The sequence below is a fragment of the Palaemon carinicauda genome, chromosome 7, assembly GCF_036898095.1.
Source record: "Palaemon carinicauda isolate YSFRI2023 chromosome 7, ASM3689809v2, whole genome shotgun sequence".
NCBI lineage: Eukaryota > Metazoa > Arthropoda > Malacostraca > Decapoda > Palaemonidae > Palaemon > Palaemon carinicauda.
In genome coordinates this window covers 118,346,567-118,361,690 of record NC_090731.1, presented here as the reverse complement: position 1 = coordinate 118,361,690, position 15,124 = coordinate 118,346,567, and the positions used below count along the sequence as shown (strand labels likewise).

The 15,124-nt window shown below is 41.3% G+C and overlaps 1 protein-coding gene across 5 annotated transcripts in view; it reads left to right on the top strand.

Moving 5' to 3' along the window:
• The window catches only part of LOC137643995 (uncharacterized), a 65,011-nt gene extending 64,525 nt beyond the window's left edge, over positions 1-486 (top strand). For all 5 annotated transcript variants that reach the window (XM_068376850.1, XM_068376847.1, XM_068376848.1 and 2 more), the window contains one exon: positions 139-486. In XM_068376850.1, coding sequence (XP_068232951.1) covers positions 139-160 — 22 coding nt within the window. In that variant the 3' untranslated portion in view covers positions 161-486. The remainder of the gene's footprint in view (positions 1-138) is intronic.
• The last annotated feature ends 14,638 nt before the right edge of the window (positions 487-15,124 follow it).

Here is a 15,124-nt window from a genome sequence, read left to right as displayed (position 1 = left end):
TCCCTTCTTCGATCTCCATTATACAATTTTGTCTTTCTCTCTGTTACTATTATTTCGTTCTGTATAGAATAAATACTTCCTCAACTCATCCTGTGCTTTCATTCATTTCTCAATAACGCTGTGTTTATTGTTTTTCAGGGTTACAGATATGTTTCTTTGAGGAGAAAAGATGAGGAGAAGAGAATAGCAGAGCAGAAGGTAGAGGGATCCATTGCAGTCACCCCTGGTGAGACAAAAGATGTTCAACTAACTGTCACAGATATTAAACAACAACGTTTGGTGTCTTTTTGGAATCGTGAGAACCTCTTTTGGTTGAAAAACAGATAGTCTTGAAAAATAAACCATTCAGTTCTAAGACAAAATTGGTAATAATTATCAGAGATAAATGCTTAACTATCGTTTTATTGTGATTAAATTAAAAAATTAAATATGAAAATTTTAGAGATCACTTTTACATTACGAAGGACTTATTAGAACACAATTATGGCATGCATATATATATATATATATATATATATATATATATATATATATATATATATATATATATATATATATATATATGAGTCACTTTCCCTATACATATCCGCGAAGCCACCTACATGGTCAGTGGACACACCTGCCATGTAGGGCAGAAAGGACTGCCCGTTTCGTGACCGTCATAGCCTAAAAAATCTGACTTCATCATCTTTTCATCATGAGGAAATTAAAATTCTATGTTAATAAAGAAATATACTTACATAATATTTTATCCATAGGCTACAACGTACAGAAAAAAAAAAACAAGTACAAATTCATTCAAGTAGCGAAGACATGATTGAAATACTCAACTATGGTAGGTAGGACAGAATTTTATCCTATTAAACTGCTACAAACAGCAATTATCAGATTAATATAAGATGTGTAGATGCATTCATAAAAGGGAATATAACTAGTGGTCACTGAAATGAATCTGTCAATTTCAGAGGCATTAGAGCAGAGGAGGAATGTATGATACCCCATTAGAAGACTATTTCATCGTTGCTACTGCGACTTTTTACAAAATATAATAAGAGTGTTTAAAAGCTGAAAGCACAAATTTAAATTTTAACATATACAAATATGATACTAATCTTGATATCACCACTTATTGCATGATACAGGGGCACTGTCCAAAGTGAATGAAGGAGATAAACGTATCACGTAAATTATTAAATGAAATCGTTTACTTCTTGTTTTCTACAATTTATATACTTGTATTCGCTGTCTTTATAATGAATATTATAAATAAATGAAAGTGAATTATTGCAAAAGTTTTTTAATTATTCATGCGATGGGTTTCTGTCTACATGGTTTAAAAATGTGCAAAAGGTAAAGCGTATAGAAAACATACCGATGAAATGTAACCAATGCATTCAAGATTTTACCGAGTCTTTCAGAGCATCCATATGAAGAACACAAACTAGGCATCCTAAAGCAATAACATGAGATCTCATGTCATTCAAAACGATTATTCTAGTTGAACTGAGCTCTCAGTGACATCTTCACTTTGCTGAACATCATGAGCTACTGTGCTTTGGTAGGTGGCGTAGCTAAGGGTGGGCATGGGTGGGCGAGAATCCTGTGCCCACCCAGGTGCCCACCCACTGGCCATGACCTCACTAAGGCATCTCCATTGACGAAATATGTTCAAATATGATAAATGTTTTACCCAGCATGAATATGCCTCATGATTTAAAACTCTGAGAAGTGATAGAATAATATTCATAGTGTAATAAAGTGTTATCAGTTGTAGGCTACATATATCTAATTGCACTACGTTCACTGTTTAGAGATAAATATTCAATTTTGTTTTGCGTGATTGTTTTTATATTCGGAATGAAGAAGAAATTTACACTTGAAACCTTACAACAATAAAATATTTCACATTTGTGTAAACACACACACACACACACACACACACACACATATATATATATATATATATATATATATATATATATATATATATATATATATATATATATATATATATATATATATATATATATATATATATACACACACACACACACACACACACATATATATATATATATATTACATATTTTATATATATTATATATATTATATATATAACAGTCGGAGATGGATTGGACTGGATTGGTGATAGGATATTAGCAGACCTAACGTATGCTGATGGCGCTGTCCTTGTTAGCAGAACACCACAAAATTTGCATTGGTTGCTTACCAGAATGCATGAAATATCACACGAGGTTGGGCTGAAGATAAATTGAAAAAAGACAGAGACGATGAGAACGGAGTATGCAATGGAAGATGAAATATAATTGGAAAGAGAAAGGATTAATGTGGTAGAATCATTTAAGTATTTAGGAACTATGATCTTCAATGTAGGGTCTTTAGAATCAGAGTATAGTGAAAGTTGAAAAGTCAGACAATGCCAAGGTTAAGTAAAATTTGGAAATCAAATCACCTGAAATTTCATATGAAAATCAGACTATATATCAGTTTAGTGACATGAGTTATATGACAATGAATCAATTTCCAATAGATTTGGTGGATTTGAGAACAAAACCATCAGAAGGAACTATGATCTTCAATGTAGGGTCTTTAGAATCAGAGTATAGTGAAAGTTGAAAAGTCAGACAATGCCAAGGTTAAGTAAAATTTGGAAATCAAATCACCTGAAATTTCATATGAAAATCAGACTATATATCAGTTTAGTGACATGAGTTATATGACAATGAATCAATTTCCAATAGATTTGGTGGATTTGAGAACAAAACCATCAGAAGGATATTGGTAGTTAAATGGTAGGACAGGGTTAGAAATGAAACTATAAGAGATATTACTCGAGTGCCATATGTGGAGATCATGATGACGGGTAGATGTATATGATTTGGTCATGATCTTCGCACTCCCCAAGAGAGATTAGTTTATCAAATTTTTAGCTGGGCTTCACAAGGCACGAGAAGAGTTGGATAACCCAGGCCTACATGGCTGAGGACTATGAAGCGTTTAGTAGGAGATGATGTATGGAGAAGTATTGAATTAAAAGCTCAAGATAGAGAAGACTGATGAAATCTAACCAAGGCCCTTTACGTCAAGAGGTGTAAGAGAAGATGATTATATATATACATACATACATATATATATATATATATATATATATATATATATATATATATATATATATATATATATATATATATATATATATATATATGTATATATATATATATATATATATATATATATATATATATATATATATATATATATATATGTATTTTTGGGCTCAAGCCATGTCGTCCTGATGGAAGTTCCTATAGGGTAGCTTCCTAGGGTATATTACAACTACGGCGATATTCCCAGAGAATTTACCTTAAGGTACCAGAATTCTAACTCCTGGAGCGAGTATCCCTCGTGAAAGGGATATCGCGACATATCAGAGGACGTATTCTAGACACGTCACATGGCAATCTACATCCTGGACAGAGATTTCGTCTCGTAGGAGGTGATTGACGAGATACGAATTCGGGAAAGAAAAAGGGGGAGCCGCTCCCAAGGCTTCCCTATCCCCCGATTCGTATGCGTGCCTGGCGCCAATCCTGGCGCCATCTGTATTCCTTTTTGCGTAGCTTAACAACTCGGTGTTTTTTCCTGTTTTTCTCGCAAATCTTGGATTTATTCGACTTTTCATGGCTTCTTCGTCTTCGTCGGCCTCTGATAAGTTGAGTATAGTGTCTGTTATGTATAAATGTAGGCTCTTGGTAAAATTTTGAGTGATTAATAGGATTAATCTTTGATACAAGAGCCGTAGCCTACCAGAGGTGTCCTGGACACTGTCGCTCGCTAGGTATAAATTAGTTAGTCAGAGCGACATTCCTGGTTGTTTTGCTTTAATAAATTTTAGCTATTTAGCATTACATAGGATTTCCTTTCGTGCTTAGTATTATTTGGCGAAGTATTCGCCATTCTGGCCTACGCTAGGCCATGTAGCCTAGTCGTTTGGTCCTGGTACTTCATGCATGATTTTGGTTTTTCCGAGTGTAATTAAAATTTTATTGAAGCTTTAGGCTATATTTTATACATTTTAGACTGTGTGGAATATTTCCAAGATTGTATACGTGTGAGTTTCGGTGAATTAGGTAATCGATTCTCTTGGTGCCTAGGCTAATTGCTTATGGAGCCTTAGTATACTTTATCATACTCCCCGGTTGCTTTCTTTTCTTCGGAGAAGGTATGCAATCCCTTTCCCTCTGTTTAAGCCTTGGGCTTATCCCTAAGTGGTTTTTTCCGAATTTATTTTCGATAAAACTATACTAGGGTGTTACTGTACCTTCCTGTTCCTGTAGTTATGGTTCAAGAGGGACAGAACAACAGAGTTTTTAGTCTGAGTCTGTGTTGTCTGGCTTGGGGCAGAGTCCCCCTCGCTGACCTAACACATACAAAGGGAGCTTAGCTCCCTTAGGTCACTACCGAAGGTTTCTGTAGTTATGATTCCTTCTTTTGTGATCTACCAGACTAGTCCTGTTGCTGTTCTCGGGGGAGGATAAGTTCTACCCTTGGGAGTAGCAACGCCTTCCTTGCTTGGTGCTCTGGAAGCTGGCAAGTATTGCTGGCCTTTCCCCTTAGATCTCCCTTAGGCTAAGATAAGTTTCTTGGCTGCGGGTGATCTGTCACTAAAGCAAGGTTGGCAGGACCCTCTTGTCCCTTCCCCATCTATCTCCGTAATGGCCTAGCCATTACTGTACTGTACCTTGCCGGCCGGCAGAGCTGGCCGGCAGGGGTCTTACTGTACTGTACGTCGTTCTACTTCTGGACCTAGTATAGGTTGGGATGTGGAATTGACTCAGCCCATTGCCGGCCGGCAGAGCTGCTGGCCGGCAAGGGTCTTATGTTTTCGAGTGCTGCCCGGACCTCTCTTGGTCCCTCATCCATGCCTGCCGGCAGAGCCGGACGGCATTGGTCAAGGAAGCCTGAATTAGTTTCTCCCCTTCCTTATATGCACTCTTTCGGTTGCCGGGCTTGGAGGTTGTGTACACTCTTATCCCGGCATCCATTCTATTTTTCTTCTAGTGCTGTACCTGTCCCGGCTGCCGGCCTATGAGGCCGGCAGCCGGGCAGGTGTAGTCCTCTGGTTCTTTTGCTGCCGGCTGGCATCGGTCTTGTACCTTTGCCGGCCGGCTTATGTCAGTCCTTGTCTGCCGGTCACCAAGAGTGTGGCCGGCAGCTGGGTACTACCTTGTGTAGTTGCTGGCCGGCAGCCATTGCCGGCCAACACTGGCTGTTACCGGCCGGCAGTTGCTGCCGACCGGCACAGGCATTTGAACCAGAGTGCTGCCGCCCTATAGCTGTTAAGTAGTATACTTTAAAGCTAGTTGTGGTGTGTGCCGCCCGGCAAAGGCAGGCCGGCACACATCCCCCTATACTGTACTAGTATTCTTCTGTATAGCATATACAGTAAGAAGAAAACTATAGTAAAGGTTTTGGTACAGCACTGTATCTTCTAACACTATTGTGTTTTCTTGCACATCCCTTTGCTGTTGCCCTCAGATAGGAAGCTGAGTTCTTCCCTGTCTATTATCCAGGATTTCAAAATCATTGCTTAGGTGTGAGCTCCACCTGTTTCCTCTGGAAACCTTGCATTGGTTACTCTAGAAGAGATAAACCATTTTTTATTTTATTATCTGGAAGGCTGCAACAATGGGTTGTGAGGGAAACACAAGTGTGTGTCTTTCCTTTCTGAATTGTTATGCTATACTATGCATATCCAGTGATACATAGTTCACTTGATACTCATGGAAATTTCTTCTCTTTACAGAAGGACACTCCGAAGTGGGGAAGTGCTTTCTGCAATGTCAGCAGCAAGAACCTCTGCGGACATGAGTTTTGTAGGAGACACGCAGCATACGCTGTCTCCAAGGATGATCTCCGGTATTGGGACCCTCAGGTATGTACTGTGTGCACTAACCTGATTAATGAGACATTTAAATAGCTAGGAAGAAGCTTCGTACCTGGGTAAGGGGCTTCCAAAAGAACACTTCTGGCCCTTATCTTCCAAGTGAGAAGATGAGGGCGTATCTTTTCCCTAAGGCATCAGCTGATGCAGTGATTCCCCAGCCTCAAGAGGAGATCCCCTAAGTTCAGATCCAGGTGGATGCTGAAGTCGCGGTCGCGATGCAAGACATCCAGCTAAATGACAGGATGTCTGATGTGGACGGGTGTCAGGAGGAAGACCTCCTGGCAGAAGCCCAGGATGAAGTTCAAGCCCCTCTACATCGGCCGGTCTCCCAGTAGAGCTGGGACAGGCCCTCTCTTCTATTGTTGGAATGATCCAACAAATGCAGAAGGAGAATCAGGAGAAGGCGGCTGCAATGGAACTGCGAATGCAGTGCCTTGCAGAATCACATGGGCCCCAGAAAAAGCTCAATGTGAAAGACCTTCCCTTGTGCTCAGATGCTAACCTATGGAGGTATGCTGAGCACATGCCGATGACGACTGGAAAGATCGTCATCTCGGATAAGCTGGGCTCAGTTCCCCTGGAGGGTGGAATTCTGGCCCAGCAAGGCATCATAACCGGACTGTTATGTCCGGCTGAGGAAGGAACCAGCTTCAAAGGAGGAGACAGAGCCGAAGGAGGTCATAGTGATGGACCATGCTAAGGCTCAAGCTCTACTTTCATCCTCGATGAAAGAGAGGGGCTTCTCTAACTCAAAGGTAGCTGCATTGAATAGGAAGCTCCCTTCCTTTGTGTCCTCGCCTACTAGAGCCTTCCCCCTTTTACAGAAAGGGTTTCTGGCTGTACTAAAAGCAATCGAGGCCGGCAAGTCTTGCCCCTCCCTAGAGGAGTGTATACCCTTGTCGCTGGCCCTGCCTATGGACCACAAAGACTGGAAGGACGTCCATCTTACGTTCTCAGTGGGAAAGTTGGAGGCTGATATTGCCGGACGTCAGTTCGGCAAGGACCTCCCTAAGCTGTCTGACTTTCTTTTGCGAAGTGAGTTCGATACAAAAGAAAGACTGACTGCCTCAATGTCTCTTCAGACTACTCTCGAGACGATGGCAAGTGACCCCAAGGTCCATGAAATGTTCATGGTAGTGGCCAAGCCTCATCTGGCCACAGTGACGAAGGACCTTTATGGCTTCGTCAAGGCAAGGAGAGCTTGTAGGGAGTTCGTGTTTACCTCGGCTACGGTGAGGCACGAGCTAAAGAAACTAATCTCCTCCAACATTTGGGGAAAAGACCTTTTTCCCTACCGACTTGGTCAAAGAAGTTGTTGATAAAGCCGCCTTGGAGAATAGAAACCTTCTCCAGAAGTGGGGCCTGGCTATCAAAAGAAAGTCTTCCTCGGATGAGGGTCCTCAACCAAAGAGGAAGCCTATGAGGACTAGGCTACCGTCTTGGCCAGCCAAGCCTCTTAGACAGCAACAGCAACTGCAATTGCCATTGCCCCCAGTGCCCCAGATCGTGGCACAAACCCCGACCACCTTTCAGTGGGTACCCCACGCCGTGTCGTCACAATCCACGGCATTCACCCCAGCGTTCGAAAGGCAGTCTACTTCCTTTCGAGCAAAGCCTAGAGGAGCAGCCAGAGGCTCGTCTAGACGCCCCTCAAGGGGAAGGGGATTCAGGGGTGGTCGTGGTCAGGAAGGCAAGACCTCAGGACGGCAGTTCAAGTGAGGTGATACCGGTAGGAGGGAGACTTCTGAAATTTCGGGATCGGTGGACCTTCGATCCCTGGGCCCACAGCCTACTCAAGAATGGACTGGGTGGGAGCTGGTACAGCACTCCACCCCCATACCTTCGGTTTTTCCAACACTCCACCCCCGTTATGGAGGAGTACGTTCAAGAACGGTTGGAGAAAAAGGGTGAAGCCCATCAATTTCTAAGGGAGGCTGTTTTGTGTTCCCAAGAAAGACTCGGAAAAGCTCAGAGTCATTCTGGACTTGTCGCCACTTAACAAGTTCATAGTGAATTGCAAATTCAAAATGCTAACACTGCAACACATAAGGACCTTACTGCCCAAGAGGGCATATTCCGTCTCTATAGACTTGTCAGACGCCTACTGGCACATTCCAATTAGCCATCGACTCTCCCCCTACCTAGGGTTCAGGCTACAACGAAGACTATACCCCTTCGGAGCCATGCCATTTGGGCTAAACATAGCCCCAAGGATTTTTACGAAGCTTGCGAGCGTAGCTCTCAAACAATTTCGCCTAAAGGGAATTCAGGTAGTAGCCTACCTGGACGACTGGTTGGTGTGGGCAGCATCCGAGACAGAATGCTTGCAAGCTTCCAGTCAAGTGATCCAGTTCCTAGAGTACCTAGGCTTCAAGATCAACAGAAAAAGTCTCGACTTTCTCCATCTCAAAAGTTCCAGTGGCTAAGATCCACTGGGACCTTTTGTCACACCATTTCTCCACCCCGGCGAAGAAAAGGAAGGAGATAGCGGGTTCTGTCAAGAGACTTCAAGATTCCGAAAGGATATCAAGACACGAGCAGGAGAGAGTACTGCGCTCTCTCCAGTTTGCTTCGGTGACAGACCCAGTGCTAAGAGCACAGCTAAAGGATGCAATCGGAGTTTGGAGATGTTATGCATCAAACGCGTGAAGAGATCTGAGAAGACCAGCCGCTTCGGCTAAGTACTCTTCTCAGGCCTTGGTCCCAAGCCAGACATCTAAAGAAGTCAGGTTCTTCTTCAGCCACCTCCCCCGTCGGTGACGATTCACTCAGACGCCTCGAAGGAGGGATGGGGAGGTCACTCTCATCGGAAAAAAGTCCAGGGGACTTGGTCCAGGCTATTCAAGACCTTTCTCATAAAACTTTCTAGAAGCTAGGGCAGTGCTCCTTACCTTAAAGAAAGTCTCCCCGCGTCATTCGTTCCACATAAAGTGGTAATAGACAGCGAGGTAGTTGTGAGATACTTGAATCAACAAGGATCGAGGTCACCACCTCTCAACCAGGTGATGTTGGCCGTCTTCCGATTGGCGGAAAAGAAGAAGTGGTACCTGTCGGCAGTTCACCTTCAAGGAGTCCGCAATGTGACAGCGGACGCTCTATCCAGGTTCACACCGGTAGAGTCGGAATGGTCCTTAGACGCAGGATCATTCTCCTTCATTCTGAATCAGTCCCAGAACTGCAGATAGACCTCTTTGCGACGAAAGACAACAAGAAGTTGCCCCTGTACGTGCCCCGTACGAGGACCCCTTAGCGGAAGCAGTGGAAGCGATGTCCCTCGACTGGAACAGATGGTCCAAGATTTATCTGTTCCCTCCTCACAACCTTCTGTTGAGGGTCCTCAACAAACCGAGATCCTTCAAAGGGTAGCGGCAATAGTGGCCCACAAGTGGCCGAACAGCGTGTGGTTCCTCCTGGCATTGGAACTGTAGCTGAAGTTTGTACCACTACCAAATCCAGTTCTGACCCAGCGAGTCCAGAAGTCAACTGTCTGCGCTTCATTACAGAAAACCCGGACCCTGCAGTTCATGATTTTCTCTCCCTAGCGGTGAGAAAGCGTTTCGGGATTTCGAAAGCCAGTATAGACTTCCTTGAGGAATATAAATGCAAATCTACTAGAAGGCAATATTAGTCATCTTGGAGAAAATGGGTGGCCTTTTGTCAAGGCGAAGATTCCGCAGGAGATCTTGACAGACTTCTGCTTATCTTTTTTCCCCACCTCCATGGTCAAGGGTTGGCAGCGAACACGATTCCAGCGTGTAAGTCTGCTTTGACAAGACCCATTCTATATGCCTTCCAGGTCGACCTAGGTAACGAGATCTTTAATAAAGTCCCGAAAGCCTGTGCTAGGCTCAGACCTTCAGCACCTCCAAAGCCCATTTCATGGTCTTTAGACAAGTTCTTCATTTCGCTTCTCTGTTGAGCAATGAAGAGTGTGCGTTAAAGGATTTGACACAAAAAGTTATTTTCCTATTTTGCACTCACGTCCGGGGCCAGGGTTAGTGAGATTGTAGCCTCTCGAGAGAGGCAGGTCGTGTTCAGTTCCTGGATGGGGAAGAACTGAACCTGTTTCCGGATCCTACGTTTCTCGCCAAGAATGAGTTACCCACCAACAGGTGGGGTCCCTGGAGAATCTGCCCTCTGAAAGAAGATGCATCTCTATGTCCAGTAGAATGCCTAAAGGTCTATCTTCATAGAACTTCAGACTTCAAGGGTGGTCAACTATTCAGGGGAGAAACATCAGGCTCAAATTTATCTCTGAATCAACTCAGAGCGAAAATCACATATTTTATTCGCAGAGCGGATCCTGACAATACACCCGCAGGTCACGATCCGAGGAAAGTTGCCTCATTCTTAAATTTCTTTAATTGTATGGATTTTGAACATCTCCGTTCATACACTGGCTGGAAGTCTTCCAGAGTGTTCTTTCGCCACTATGCAAAGCAAGTAGAGGAACTAAAAGAGATCTGTGGTAGCAGTGGGTCGCGGTGTTAACCCTACTGTTTAACTCTGCGAGGAACAGTGGTCTTAATTGGGACGATTAATTCCAGGGTGAGTGTGTAGTTACATACTGTACTACAAACTAAGTGAGGGCACTGTGTTGCCCATCCAGACTGTTCCATTTCCGAAGGTGAACCTAGCATAAGTGCAGACATGTGTGCCGAGCGTTTCTAACGCTAATGTCATTGATCTGTAATACAGGCTTTTATGACTTTGATACCTCGGTATCTTAAAAGTGGCATCTAATGTTTTTTCTTTCAGACAAACAAGCCCTGTTTACTATCATACTTATGCTTAAAGTTTTGGGTTATCCTCTTCTTATATATATATATATATATATATATATATATATATATATATATATATATATATATATATATATATATATATATATATATATATATATATATATATATATATATATATAATTGTGGTTAACCTGTCTATTTATTGCCTGTCAATAATCTGGTTCTTGAGAACCTTGCGTCTCCTTCACCTGTGTCAATTTATTGGTATAATTGAGCATTCATTCTATGTACCTTATCTGGGATAATTCTAATAGAATTGTTCCTTTATGCAAGCTATGTTGCATTGGTTTTCCTCCTATGCGGATATAAAACCTTTGTCCAATACAAGTATTGTGCGGAAAACTGGTCGATATTTCATATTGACGCAGTGGTCCTTTACAAACTATGCTTTACTTAATATAGGGCGAGACCACTATATTAGCTTGCCTGGTATTCATACATAGATATATGTACTCTTCGAGACTTTTCCAGAGTCTAGTAGGACTCTTCCCTGTAGGGGGCAGGAAGCTCTAACATAGTTTATAGTTAGTTGAAAAGATGTATAACGGTAACATCTTAGGTCTCTAGGTATAGTCGACCGGGAAAAAATTACCTCCGGGGAGTACGGTACGTTCTGAAAATCCACAGATACAGTAATGCTCTGGTACACTTCCATCAGGACGACATGGCTTGAGCCCAAAAAACGGATTTTGAGCGAAGCGAAAAATCTATTTTTGGGTGAGATGGCCATGTCGTCCTGATGGACCCGCCCTTGCCTTTCTAAGAAAGGGCTGTAGGACCCCTCCCTACATACAGTATCTGTAGCACCTCGTGTACGCTACAAGGAATACAGATGGCGCCAGGATTGGCGCCAGGCACGCATACGAATCGGGGGATAGGGAAGCCTTGGGAGCGGCTCCCCCTTTTTCTTTCCCGAATTCGTATCTCGTCAATCACCTCCTACGAGACGAAATCTCTGTCCAGGATGTAGATTGCCATGTGACGTGTCTAGAATACGTCCTCTGATATGTCGCGATATCCCTTTCACGAGGGATACTCGCTCCAGGAGTTAGAATTCTGGTACCTTAAGTTAAATTCTCTGGGAATATCGCCGTAGTTGTAATATACCCTAGGAAGCTACCCTATAGGAACTTCCATCAGGACGACATGGCCATCTCACCCAAAAATAGATTTTTCGCTCCGCTCAAAATCCGTATATATATATATATATATATATATATATATATATATATATATATATATATATATATATATATATATATATATATATATATATATATATATATATATATATGTGTGTGTGTGTATATATATATTACAGTATGTGTGTGTGTTTGTATCAACACCATCATCATCCTTCGTCACTAGTCCACTACAAAACAAAGGCCTTAGACCTGTCCCTCCACTCACGTCTGTTAACCCTGGACAGGTAGCGTGGATAAACTCTCCCGCTATAGGTAGCATGGTGTCATATGTGTTACGTTCACTTCTGGCGATTATATCTACTTACCATTATGACCTATTTTTTTCCTTTTTTTTTTAGTTAGCTAATTTGAGGATTTTACTTTCAATTGGTGAGAAAGAAAAAAATCCTGAATATAGAAATAACACTTCACTCACAAAATTAAGAAAATAAGTATACAAATATAAATTGGTTCAAATAACAGGCAATGTACACTTAAAAATAATGAACTTCATTAATACTAAGTATTCTCTTGAAAGTAGAAGAGTTGCTCAGTTGATTGATGTAAAGACATCGAGGATTGGAGCAAAACTGCAAAATCCGTAAAAAAATAAGCCGTGAATTTTTTTTTGTACACAAAATCACTCAAATTTTTGGTGTGAAAGGAATGCTATATTTATTGTAGTAATACTTATTGGATCTGGATAAAATTTTCCAAAAGTCATCTACAATGATCCTAGATGATGGCAAAACAATAAAAAAATATATCTAGTAACTATAAACTGGAAAAGAATGGCTTGGTTTCAATGTAACCCCTACCACACGAGATTTACGGAAATGAAAGGCAAATTTAGAGTACTAATAAATGATGCATATGCATGAAATTTTGACAAAGTAATCTTAAATGAACCTAGATGAGGGCAAAAATAACTTTAGCAATTAATAAAGTAATAAGTAATAAAGCAGTAATATAAAATGCAAAACTTTAGCGATGGAATAACTTACCCTCTTTAGGGTAACGTAGTGTCAGATATGCACCAATTTCCACTTTGGAGGGCGATATCCGGTGAACGCGGCGGAGCAGAGGTGACACACGTGTTGCTTCTACTAAAGCTGGTGAACGACTGACTCTCCCTGGAAAAGATGCGAAATAATGCGAGGCGTCACTGCGCAGGAACCAAAAAACGAGTTTTGCGCAGAATCGTGGTGCAGATATGACACTACGCTACCTGTCCAGGGTATGGTCTTCCTATGCCGGTGTATACCAGCAAATTTTCTTAGTTCATACCCATTCTGTTATTTTTAATATCCATCTATTATATGTCATTCTCATAATATGTCCTGCCCATGTCCATTTCTTTTTCTTATATGCTGTTAGAATAACATTTAATTTAGTTTGGTCATGTATCCATGTTGCTATTTCTTCTATCTCCTAGTGTTAATGTTATTCCCATCATCCCTTTTTCCATAGCTCTTTGGGTTGTAACTAGCTTATATTCTAAGCCTTTAGTAAGGCTACACGTTTCTGATGTGTTTATATACTTCGCTAAATTATATCGAAAAGTTACTCGAGTAACTTTTAGGATGGAAAGACTAATGAGGACAAGAGAAAATTGATAAAAATTAAACATTTTATTATAAAACTTGACTCAAGACTGAAGTTATTGAAGGTTATAGCTTCATGAAATTAAGTAATAAATCCCCCGTCTGCATTGACGAAGGTGTCCTGTTAGTTCCAAGACGATAGCTCTTGACCTCTCCTCACTCCAAGGTTCCGCCCCTTTTAGCGAAACTCCAACCTACAGGAAAAAAAGAAAAGTTATAGGGAGCGACTGGTTGCCATCCCACACACACTTAATAAAAAAAGGGTACCGAGGCTAAAACAAGAAACTTAAATCTCAAACGATTTTATACTCGATACGTTAATCAAGTCACTGAAGGTTGAAAAATTAATGAAGGGCATTGCCTCAATGATCTTTAAGTGTATAGTACACTATCGCCGACTAAGTGCACATATCACCCTTGGATCTGCATTACATGAACTTACCAGAGTTAGGCAGCCAGCAGCAAAGATCTTGGAACTGAGCCGTCGTCCTCCACCATGTATTGTCCTTCACCTCGAACCCCCACACGATGAGCTCATTTTCTCATGTTCAATTTCATACACCTTACGAAGGATCGTGATTAAACCGGAAGTCTCCGGAGCTGCATTACCACATTAGTACCTCCGGGAAACGATCCATCAACAAAAAGTTAAGAAAGTAGAAATTGATCACCCGACCAGCCAACTATCGAATCCTCAAAATTTTTTGTAACCGATAACCGTCCGTCATGTCTCTGCCGACGGTAGCGGTACTTTGGTACTGTCTTATCCGAACTTTTTCCGTGTCCTTGTTAGGTCTGACGTCTATCATTTAGTGACGTCTCCAAGGACCGTGGAAACATGGAAGTCCATGCACGTACAAATTCAAGGGGTTACTAAACTCAATTGATTAATTATTTAATTTAAATAAAGTTTGAGATTCAATTTCTTGAAAAATGTTTTATTTGTATCAATATTTTTGTGCATATACTGTATATTATTATTATTATTATTATTATTATTATTATTATTATTATTACTTGCTAAGCTACAACCCTAGTCGGAAAAGCAGGATGCTATAAGCCCAGGGGCCCCAACAAGGAAAATAGCTCAGTAAGGAAAGGAAAAAGGGAAAAATAAAATATTTTAAGAATAGCAATGACATTAAAATCAATATTACTTATATAAACTCTAAAAACTTTAACAAAACAAGAGAAAGATAAATTTGATAGAATAGCATGCCCGAGTGTACCCTCAAGCAAGAGAACTCTAACCCAAGACAGTGGAAGTGTGTGTGTGTGTGTAGATTGCCTTACCTTGTGTAAGACACGACAGTCGAAGACTATGATACAGAGGCTATGGCATTACCAAAGACTAAAGAACACTGGTTTGATTTTGGAGTGTCCTTCTCCTAGAAGAGCTGCTTACCATAGCTAAAGAGTCTCTTCACCCCTTACCAAGAGGAAAGTAGCCACTGAACAATTACAGTGCAGTTGTTAACCAATTGGGTGAAGAAAAATTGTTTGGTACTCTCAGTGTTGTCAGGTGTATGAATAGAGAGAAGAATCTGTAAAGAATATGCCAAA